Source organism: Gavialis gangeticus, unplaced genomic scaffold, assembly GCF_001723915.1.
Source record: "Gavialis gangeticus isolate Ggan-Ray unplaced genomic scaffold, GavGan_comp1, whole genome shotgun sequence".
Taxonomy (NCBI): domain Eukaryota; kingdom Metazoa; phylum Chordata; order Crocodylia; family Gavialidae; genus Gavialis; species Gavialis gangeticus.
This window is the reverse complement of record NW_017729025.1, coordinates 138,850,285-138,861,455: the sequence shown is the minus strand read 5'-3', so window position 1 is coordinate 138,861,455 and position 11,171 is coordinate 138,850,285. Positions and strand designations below refer to the sequence as shown.

Sequence of the window (11,171 nt, the reverse complement as noted above, 5' to 3'; positions counted from 1 at the left end):
TACAGATATTTGCTACTCATATAAAGGCTCATGCTATTAGCAACTGCTCAAAGGTATCCATGTGTACTATGAAGAATTCTTCTCCACTCTATTTAGATCATCACTGTCAAAAATATAATTTTTGCCTTCATTTTGAATGATCATTTAAGGCAGGGGTTAATGAATTGTTAACCTATCCAGGAAAAATATATAGTTAGATTAACATATCTATGAGAAGAAATGTTCAAAAAGAAACTAAATCCCTACAATCTATGAAAAATAATAGCCACAATAAGCTACTGCTGAAAGCATAGTAGACCTTTCACACACAGGAAAAGAGTTCTCTATCTCTTGAAAAATAAAGATCACGTCAACTTAGCACTTGGATTGCACCTTTCATCCGAAACTCCTGAAGTAGTTAACAAGCATTAATGAACTAAGCTGCACAACATTTCTATGAGGTAAATACAGGAATACGGACTTCATTTTAATATTTTAGTAGAGGTTGTAGCACCTCAGAATTCCTAGATCGTAAGTAACTTGAAGCAGAAGACGGAAGGGAAAAATGTCTTCTACCATGGGGAAGTAGAATTAAAACTAAACTAAAACTTCTGGGAAATTTTTATATTTTTAAGCTAAAATAAAATAGTAATTTTTTTCATAGAGATGTTCAAACAAACATTTCCACTTTTGAGTCTTTATCCACATATAATCTACAAGTGGGATTTTTGAGAGCTTTTGAAAATTCCACCCTACATTTAAAAAAAGAAGGCTGAAGCTAAAAAAGAAATCAACCAGAAAAACTAGAGATTCAGTCAAAATTATCCATGCATCTGTTTTTTTAATAAATTCATGTACATCCTCTCAAAAAATTTTGGCTTAAAAATAGTATCTGGGCAGATGTACTTCATTAATTCATAAGGTTTTGAAAGCAACAAATTTTTTGTGTGTGTGGGTAGCTAAACATTTGATCAGGTATTAATTTAGGTACCATTTTTGGATATGCATATAGTTTTCTACAACCTATTGTAAATTATTCAGGATTTTCCTGAAAAATCAATTATTAAGAAATGAGTGCATCAAATTAATAAATCTTTTGGACAACTTAATACTCTAATTATAAAGAAATAGCAACGATAAAAATACTATCATAAGCATTTAACATCAAATACCAAGTTTCTCCATTAGTTACGTGGATAACTTGTAGCCATGTAATCATGAAGAAAACATGGCCCCTAAACCATACATTGAAATGTATTAATTTTTAATTAAATCATAATTATCAGGTGTGTTAACTTGTCCGTATTTTTTGCTGGAAAACAGAATTTTTAAAAAATGTATGCAAACCACTGATTTGAGATTAACTGATAAAACATATTTCTTTTCCTTTGCAGACCAGACCTTTGTGGTTTTAAAATAAATTAATCATAAATAATAGTGCTAGGGCTACATAATACCGTATACACTATATTGGTTCTTGCTCAAAAAATGGATTGCTTTTTTGGCTCATATTTACTCATTTATACAAAGCTTTCTTCCATATTTGTGCACAGCAGAAAAGAATCCACAAGTCTAGGCTTTACCAGCTGCTGGAAATCTGAATCTTTAAGGCGATCAGGGCTCATAACTGCTAGTCTTCGTAAGGCTGCCTGTAAGAAGTAACAGGGGTAAAATTAAAAATAAGTAAAGTCTGCATTTCCAGAAAATATAATAGCTGCCAGCAATAATTAGTGGTTGACGTGAAACTTCTGTATGGAGGCAAGGGCCAATTCAGGGTCTACCTATCATACACTTACCAATCATACACTTAAATCTACCTCCAAGTTAAAAAATGAAACAATAATTCATTAAGCATGTTACAATGAATTCAAACAAATATATGAGCAGGGGTTAAACACAATATTTTCTATAGGAAAGGACTCTTGGCTGGAAGCTGAGAGACTTGGGTTCTAGTCCTGCCTTGGTCACTGATCTACTCTGTAATCTTCAGTAAGTCACCTCACCATTTGGAAACTTTGATTCCCTGGGCAGCTTTTTGTCTGGCCTGTTTATTAAGACAACAAGTTCTCTAGAGCAAAATATACGACTTAATATAATTGCATGCAGAACCTAATATAATAATGTAAAGGAAATAAAAGTTTCAAACAATTTAGGAACTGAAGCAACTACCAAATGATGACACCATATAAAAATAAATTGACTACCCTGTTATCTTCATAAAAACAAACTAAATGATGCGATTTCACCCTTCTTCCTTTGGAACTCACAATATTTAGTAGTTGTGGTGGTCCAGGAAATATGCAAGATGCAAGGATTTTTGAGGATGACACCTTGCATTGGATCAACTACATGGCTGGAATTGATTCAGACAAGCTTTTAAATGCAGTGCATTCCTCTTTAGATCTTCTTCAGAGACTCTTCTATCATGTATTTCTCCAGCCTGCCTAATTCCAATCTTGCCTTCCTTAGGCCAGTCCACTAATCTCAGTTCCAGTGTCTTGGCACAACCAGTCCTTTGCCTCCTGTCTCATTCTTCATTTGGCCCCAATCTCTAATCCATCTGGTTTCTTCAACCAACAGGCACTTTCCTGATTCTTTGGGCAAACCTGCCCAATTTCAAGTCCTCCTACAAAATATAGAGACACTACAGCTTCTTCGTAAGACAATTTAAGATGATCAGAACAATGTATTTTTCTCTAATCTGATTCTTGGAAATGAGAAATTAGCAGCACACTAAATGCAACTACACTACTTCCAGTACTCAGAGGACACATCTACACAAGATGCGTACTGCGTGGTAGCCTAATAACAGTGTGTAGTAGTGTGCCATTCAAAAATCATGCTAGTAAACTACTGTGCAGGGTTATGAGGCTACTGTGCAGTGACCATCACAAAAAAAACCACGTGCCATCACTATTGCTCAGTAACTATAGTTACTGTACATTTAGTTAGCACTTCACTAGGGAAGTAGTAAACTAAATGCACAATAAGTAATGCACATTAATGACTCTGTAGATATGCCCACTGAGAGCTAACTCAGGTGTCTCTAGATACATGTTATACCCTTTTTGCCATATATCCCTTTAATGCCTGATTGTAAAAGATCTAGGGGTATGTTGTCTACCAAAGTAGCTTTAGAACCTGAAGCAGTGTATCTGCATCAGTTACATTTCTAAGCACAGCTAATTAGATTGGGTGAAGCACTGTGCTGATGTGGCTGTCCAGCTTGCAGCCTGCAGGCTGCATGATGCCTGCAAAGGGTTAATGTGTGGCTCCCAGGCTCCTACCTGGCCACTGCCACCTTAATTTTCCATTTGCTGCTGCAGCCAAGGTCTCTAAGCTTTCCCCATCATCAATTTTAGCTTTCTGCTCCTGCCCAAGGGGCCAGATGGTGCAACTCTAGGGACTGCAGGGTAGGACTGTACCCATGGTGTGGTGTAGTGGTGGGGAGTGAAGGGCTATGACTACCCACATGTGCAGTGCAGGAGCCTATGTTTTGCACTAATGTGGACACTGGCCACTTAGAAGTTGGACAGCACTGTTTTAGAAGAAAATATAATCTACCCATGGGTACAGGAAGAATGTTCTTCACACGGGAAGAATAAGTAGTTACCTCATTTTTAACAAGAACATAAAGAGAGGTCTGTTTGGAACAATAATAACTTTCTCAGAAGAGGCTTTCTGTACCACAGAATCAAAAGCCAACAGGCATCAGGAATATAGGGACAAGAAGTGGTAAAGGTGGAGTAACATAACACCAAATTAGTAGGTGAGTAACCTCACTGAGTTCAGCTACAGATCTTCAGATATAGGAGTCACAAAATGCACTGTACTTCCTAAGTCAGATGGGGCAATGGCAATGAAAAGCCTAGAGACATTCACTGCCTCAAAAATAAGCATTGCAATAAGCAAAAAGCTAAACATCAACTCCAGAATCTTGAGCAGCACAGTGAAATCTTGTGTTGACAGAATGGATAAATCTCCTGACAAAAATGAGAATAATAAGAGCCACTGTGTATTTGGCTATATCCTTTATAACTCTCAGTCCTCCCTATCAACACCTCAACCATCATCCCTCTCATCCAGCTTTCTGGCACTTGCAAAAGAAATGCCTAAGCGGCACCTTCTAGTATATGGAGAAATACTGAGTGCACTATGACACTCAATAGAGCAACATGTCTTAGATGCCAGAGGGAAAGCAAAAATGAAAGGATCATTATGACAAATCAGGTGAGTTGCAGCTTGGTTCAGGACTGTTGCCCCAGGCCCCTATGTCTAATAAACAGGTGCACTCAGCTTCTAAGGAGCAGTTCAAAACAACCACAGAATTTCTCACATTTGGGGTTCAAAGTGACTTTGTTCAGGCTAGCTTCAAAGTCTTGCTTAAGCAAACAAAACTTCCCTGTCAGTGATTGGGCAGAGTGTTAAAAAAGACTCCAATTAGCCAACTTTTGAGTCTGTTATTCAGAATAATAAAAAAGTTTTTCAAACAAATATTCTCCACTTTTTCATTCATCAGGGCTTGGCTTCCATTGCCAGGCAGCCCATCTCTCTCGATCACCTCCTTCTCATACTGAACTGTAGGAAATTACTCAGTTCCTGAAAGCTGACCAGGCCAGCCATGCTGACTACCCCTGCACTTAGCAGAGGTCTTTCTCCCAGCCAATCTCTGCCTTGCAGCTCAGAGAAAGAAGAAGATTGTAATGAAAGAGATAGAAGGATGAAGAAAAGGAAGGGGATGTATTAAATATTTGTATGCATTAGTTTGTATGGGTTGTAACAGTTCTGTGATGAAAGGAATTTGCCAAAGAAATGACAGTAGCAAAGAATGAAATGTAAAAGTTACTGAATCCTGAATTCAGAAGCCAACAGAATTAACATTGAAAATAGTTTCAAAGGTTTGTCTTTCATCATGGGCCAGGAAAGAAAGAAGCATGTTTAATGAAACACAATACAATGGCTTTATGTTTCCTTTTAATCAATTATCCCAACATTACCACAGTCCCTCTGCTAACTGTATTTAGAAAAACTTTTAAGATATTTGGGATCTCTCTAGAAACAAAACATCAGGCCAGATAAATGCCTAAATATGTAAACAAAACAAATTGTTAAATAGAATGAAATTAATACTTATAGTCTGCTCTGTTATTAGTAACTTAGGATATATAATGTTTTAAAAGATTATCTTTACCCTTTATCTGTTACCTTTTTAGAAAATACTGAAAACTGCAAACTTTCCAAAGTAATGATTTCAGCTTTTTGAGGGAGGGGAATTTTAGAGCAGCTGGTATCAAGAATACTAATCCTCTGAGTTCTGAATTATTCCACTGAGGTGCTGCAAGTGCTCGACTACCATAGTGAGTTTGGGGGAAGGTCAGTGCAGTATTGATGAAGATCCGGCCATTTGATATAGGTGCATATGTCTTGATTTCATTGAAATTGAGATGTGAAGATGCTTAATACTATGCAGGATTGTGCTCAAAAGAGAAAGGAAAACCCAACATGGTATTTTCAATATTCTTCTGATTCTTACATACACTACAATTCCATGAAGTGAATAGGAATTCCGTATTTTTCAAGACACATAAAAGAGGACAGTATAAATGCACCCATGGGTGACTGGTGCCTCCTTAGTCAGGGGGCATGTGCCACCCCTGCAACTAGTCAGCGCAACCGGGGGAGGAAATCCCCCATGGCCAATCTTGCCGACTGGGGTAAAGACCACGGCAAAATTGACCAGCTGGAAAGCAGCTGTGCCACTCCCACAAGTGGCCATGGTGCTACATCCGGTGCTCCCAGAAGTGGCGGGCACTCACAGGGGGGCATCAGCGCTCCCACATGCCCCCCCTCGCAATTGCCGAAGCGGGGAGCGCAGCCTGTCGGGTGTGCACCAGCAGTCTCAGGGGGTGCACATACATTGCCACTGAATGCACCTACCAGACATGCCACGAGAACAGAATCACTGTTGTTCCTTTCAGTTGGTGACCTGCAGAGTTGTATGAGGCGAGGAATACCTAAAAATTTAAAGAGGAATCAGGAGAAATAATGCTTTGAGATAATGCCAACTCTAAATTTTGATGTCAAAAGTCATGCTGGGGGAGTTTTTAGCTTTATCTTTCATACTTAATACAATTGCTAATACCTTTAATGTATCACAGGTGCAGAAGGAACAGCCTAGGCATGCATTAAACAGTGCTATCTAAAGTGGTCACAATTAAGCAATTTATGAAGCATAAACAAATGCACAGATATAGGGCATGTACTGCTCTTTCACAATAAAAAAGTTAAACTGAAAGTCTTCCCTACCCTTTCCACATTCACCTAAAATGCCAATCAACCAAGCATGTGCGTTCTTGCTTGTTTCCTTAATTGATATACCAGTTCCTTGTCTATCTTTGTGCTAGAGAATTCTTCTACTCACGTTCGCGTGAGACTCGAGGCTGATAAACTACTGGATGCCATATTTCAACTGGCACACTGTCAGCCAGCCACAATTAAATGTTCAACATCTATTTCATCATCTGTTACATGGCCAGGGAAGATATACCTCAGGGTTTCAGTGAAAACATTAGTTACGGCTTCATTTACCACAATCTCCTCCTTCACTGGCAAGACAGACTGTATGGGGAACCCTGCAGTCTGTAGGGAGCATGAAAGTGCTAAAACAAAGCTGCTCCTTCCCCCAAACCTGTTACACTGATCTCAGCAAGAAGTCACTCTCTGAATATTTAACAGTCTGCCACTAAGCTAGTATCACATTCTTACAGCTGAGTTTTATGGCTGCATGTGCCACTTCAGGATCTCGGCTCAGCCGTGCCAGCGTAACTGCAGATTTCTGTTGAACTCTCTCACAAGCAGCAACTTCTGCTGAATTCCCAGAAGATGATCTCTCAAAGAGCATTTCCATTAAAAGCTGAATACCTACAAAGGAGTGAGTCGCTTTCAGTAAATCTTCTGGACAAGAATACAAATTTCAGCCCAAGAAAATAACATAAAAAAGCAGCAAATTGACAAATGTGAACCAGGCCTTAGGTAGCAGCTTAGCCTAAATAAAGAAAGCCTACATAATAGGAGCCTACAATTCAGATTATCAGAGTCTGGGCACAGCTTGACTTGAGTTGAACTGAACTAAACTGAATCAAATCAAACCTAGCGGGTTAGGATTTTAGTCTGATCCAGTAAATTTGGCTCTAAAATCAGTTAGCCATGTCAGTCTGAAGTCAAGTAGAAGGCATGCTAGATTTTTACATTGTAAACTAAGAAAAGTAGTTTGTTATACATGTATAGCACAACAGTTAATAAACTGAAGCTCATTTAATCATATTCAGTAAAAGAACGTACATATATATATATGGAGATATATGAGGCAGGGATTTTTTTGGTACTATGTTTTATTGAGTCAACTGTACATTTGGGAGAGACACTAGGCAAACTCTCAGGCGTACACCATTCTTCAGGCCCTGTAAAAGAATTAAAATATCATTCAGAGGGAAGGAGGGAGGGACAGAGACTTTATAGGCCGGGTTCAAGGTAGCCAGGTTCATGCTCTGACTCTAGCTGACCCAGTAAAGGATAGCACCAAGGTGGGCCAGTTGTATAGTTCGGACCTATGTTAGACAAGGATTCAGGCACACTTTCTGGTCCTGGAAAAGGGTTCTGTTCCCCCGACCCCTGAGGCTCTCTCTCTGCCCCTTGGGGTTCCCCTCTGCTCACTCCTGTCCCCACTTGCCCCTATGGCTTCCCCTCTGCCCCTCCCAGCTTAATTGTGGCTGCCAGGCTGTCCCTGGAGAGCAGACAGAGAAGAGCTGATGCTACAAATGCTGCCCCTGCTGCCACTGCCATGACTGATACTGGGATGCTACTCTTCTCTGGGCTAAGCCCAGCCTATAGAGTGGTGGTGGTGACAGCAGCAACTGGGGCTGGGCAGACAGGTTCCCCTTCCCTGCCTGTTCCCCCAGAACAGCAGTCAAAAGTAAGCAAGAGGGCAGGAGAGGTGAGCAGGGTTCTGGGGTACTTAGAAGGTGGGGAACGGTGGGCCGAATCCATGGGAGAAGCAGGGGGATGGGGTAGTGGGCCAATCTGGGCCAGCAAGGGAGGGGGGCAGGTGGGGTGTTTAAAATGTCGCTTACAGGGGTTACACGTTGATGCAACATGAACTGGATAATATGGATCAGAGGTAAACCTGCCCTGGAGCAGCATACTTCTAAGCCTCCTAAAGGATGCTTAAAACTAGTTGCATGAGTTAGCATGTGGACAATCCAGGGGTTATGAGTTCCTTTCCAGGAGCCACGTAAATTAATGTGCCAGAACTTTGTTACTTATTTCACTTTGAGCTGCTCAAATGTTGATCTGTGTAAGCACTAGCTCGAATTTGAATGGGATGGGGGTGGGAAATGAAATGGGAGGTGGAAGGAAAATGGCGGTGGGACAAGGGTGGTGAAATGAAGTCAGTCAGTCATTTAAGGATAAAATAGAACAAGTAAAAAAAAGAATTTAAGAGAAATAAAGAGGAAGTAAATTAAAGAAGGTCACATGTTTTAATAAACTGGGATTTGGGATTGGTGTGTGTGGGGGTGCTGGTCATGCTTCCCAGGGTGGCTGGGAGGTGGGAGCGGTGAAGGAAGGTGCTTTTGGAGGAGCTACTACTCCTGACCTGGGAAGGAAGCCCCAGGTCACAGGGACTTTATCCAGCCCCCTACCTTGTTCACCTCCCACCCCCTCTATACCTCACTCCTGCAACCTGGATAGCTGGCATTTGCTCCGCAGACTCTTTGCAAAGGGTTGCACCCTTTGGGGTGAGAAGGTCACACCCCTGGGGCAGGAGAGGGGGGTTGGCTTGGTGCCAGAACCACCCCTGGGCCCTAGAATTCAGCAGGTAGAAAGTTTGTCTATAAAGAACAGGAATGTGGGGGAGGGGATACTCCATCCCGGGATGCTGGGGGACAGTAATCTGGGTGGCTCATCTGTAGGGAGTCACCACACATTAATGGAACATGAGCTGGGTAACACAGATCAGAGATAAACATGCCCTGCAATGATGTAACTTTGAGCTGCCTAAAGTGTGCTTAAAACTAGTTTCAGGTGTTAATGTGTGAGCAATCCAGGAGTTAAGAGCTCCAAGAGGCATCTAAAATTAATGTATAACAAGGCCTTCACAAGGCCCTTTGTGTGTTTTACATGGACATGTGCCAACACCAAAATGATCACTTATATTTTCTCATTGGCTAAGAGGGAATGCTACATCACACTAGCCTGTTAACACTTGAGGGCCTGGGTCCAAATTTGGCATAGCCACACCTAGCTTATAGTGGACATTAGGGCTGTGCAAAGCTTCGGTCGCTGATTTGATTTGGAGGAGATTCAGCCTGATTCAGCGGCCAAATCTCCAAATCCAAGTCGAATCAGAAGACCTGTTAATCTCTCCAAATTGAATTGGAAGCCTCTGAATCAATTCAGAGAGATTTGATGATTCAGCCATAGACACAGCTTTATATGTTTTTTCTACGTACCTTGAGGTACCAGGTGCGGCTTGTGAATGCTGAGATGGTGGGGCGGATGGAGTGTCCTATGGGAGTGCAGGGGTCCCCCCGTGCGCTCAGCGGCAGACCCCCCTGCACTCCCGTGGGACACGCCATCTGCCCCACCATCTCAGCATTCACAAGCCGCACCTGGTACCTCAAGGTATGTAGAAAAAACATATAAAGCTGTGTCTATGGCTGAATCGCTGATTCTCCAAATCTTCAGATTCAGCCAAATGGAATCAGTACAGGGATCCAAATCAGCAAATCAAATCACTGTCCCCCAAGTCGGGCCAAATCCAAATCCTAATTGAATACTGCCAGCTTCGCACACACCTAGGGGACATACAGCTACATGCCCAGACCACTGCATGATTCATTGTCACTGGCAATAGGGACCCAATCCTAGCAGTTACTAATGACTCTGAACTCTCACTGAGCTTGACTCTTCTGTCATATTCTTCTTGGACTTATATAATGCCATTGACTTTCATGGAGCTCCTTCTGATTTACAATAGTGTAAACAAGGCATAAATCCATCTATGCTCAAGTGGGAAAGAAGAAGGGTGTTCAGTAGCCTCATAAGGCTCAATGCCATGTGGCCATATATTGTCTTGTCTTGTGCCCAGGTGCTGCTCTAATGATGTCTCCACAGAGACTTTTTGGCAGACATAATATATAGAGCAGGAGTGAGTGAGTAGGACATTTTTTTAAAAAACAGAGTTCCCTAGTACAGTCTAACACGATGTGGACATGCCCTAAGCCAGTGTGAAACTTCACACTGAACAACCACATACTTTAAGAGGAACGCCCACTTTCCAATGTAAGCCATGGAATTGTTACCACATGCCTCCACAAAAAACAGCTCAATGTCAACTTTGTCCTTATACATAGGAATATTATCATGACCTTGCTGACTGCTGCTACCTGATTTTTCCACCTAAATTTATTGGAGCTGTTTTATAAATGGATGATCAATGATGTCTTACTTTAATAATATTGTACAGTTTGGCTGGAACAGCTTAAAATGCAGCGTGCAATCCACCTACCTCAATATGTAGATGTATACATAGACACATATGTAGTATAGGTTTATGTATTTATTCTATACTTATTAATAACAGATGTAGATGACACATTCCAGTTTACAAAAATCACAGGTTTTCTTAAAACTCTTCATTTACAAAAACAAAAGTTACCAATCTGGGTGTCATGATGTGAGCTACAAATATTAACTCAGCATGACAGACACACATTTAAAGTGTTCTGTACCATATTGCACAATGGCAACATATTTCAAATACAGAGGCATTCTAAGTTCTCATTTTTCATACTATATCAACTTGTGTTAGCCAGCAGGCACAGATTTCACTACAAATGATGGCAAACCAATTAATTTGCCCCCCTTAAATCATGTTGGAGTGTAATTAACTATAGCTGTCATCTTTTCTCTTACCTGCATTCTATCTATCTATCTACACATACATACATACAAATATGCAGTGTTCAACACATCTTAAATGCCTACCATTTCCTTGAATTATTTCTGAAGCACATTGGTCCAGGACAGACATGTTTGCTAATATTGTTACAACCTGTAATAAAAAATAGAAGAGAACATAAAAGTTAGTGCTACTATTTGGAAATGTTATATATATATATATATGTGTATAT

General features: G+C 40.7%; 1 protein-coding gene and 1 long non-coding RNA gene across 2 annotated transcripts in view; one reads left to right on the top strand and one right to left on the bottom strand.

The window, feature by feature from the left end:
* LOC109299116 overlaps positions 1-381 on the top strand; it is a 6,284-nt gene extending 5,903 nt beyond the window's left edge. Inside the window, exon 2 of the long non-coding RNA XR_002097773.1 lies at positions 54-381. This is a non-coding gene — a long non-coding RNA (uncharacterized LOC109299116). The remainder of the gene's footprint in view (positions 1-53) is intronic.
* INSC (inscuteable homolog (Drosophila)) overlaps positions 125-11,171 on the bottom strand; it is a 403,168-nt gene continuing 392,121 nt past the window's right edge. Inside the window, exons 10-13 of the mRNA XM_019519640.1 lie at positions 11,026-11,092; positions 6,745-6,900; positions 5,917-5,993; positions 125-1,628 (exon numbers count right to left, since the gene is read on the bottom strand). Of these exons, the coding sequence (XP_019375185.1) occupies positions 1,500-1,628; positions 5,917-5,993; positions 6,745-6,900; positions 11,026-11,092 (429 nt within the window). The 3' untranslated portion in view covers positions 125-1,499. The remainder of the gene's footprint in view (positions 1,629-5,916; positions 5,994-6,744; positions 6,901-11,025; positions 11,093-11,171) is intronic.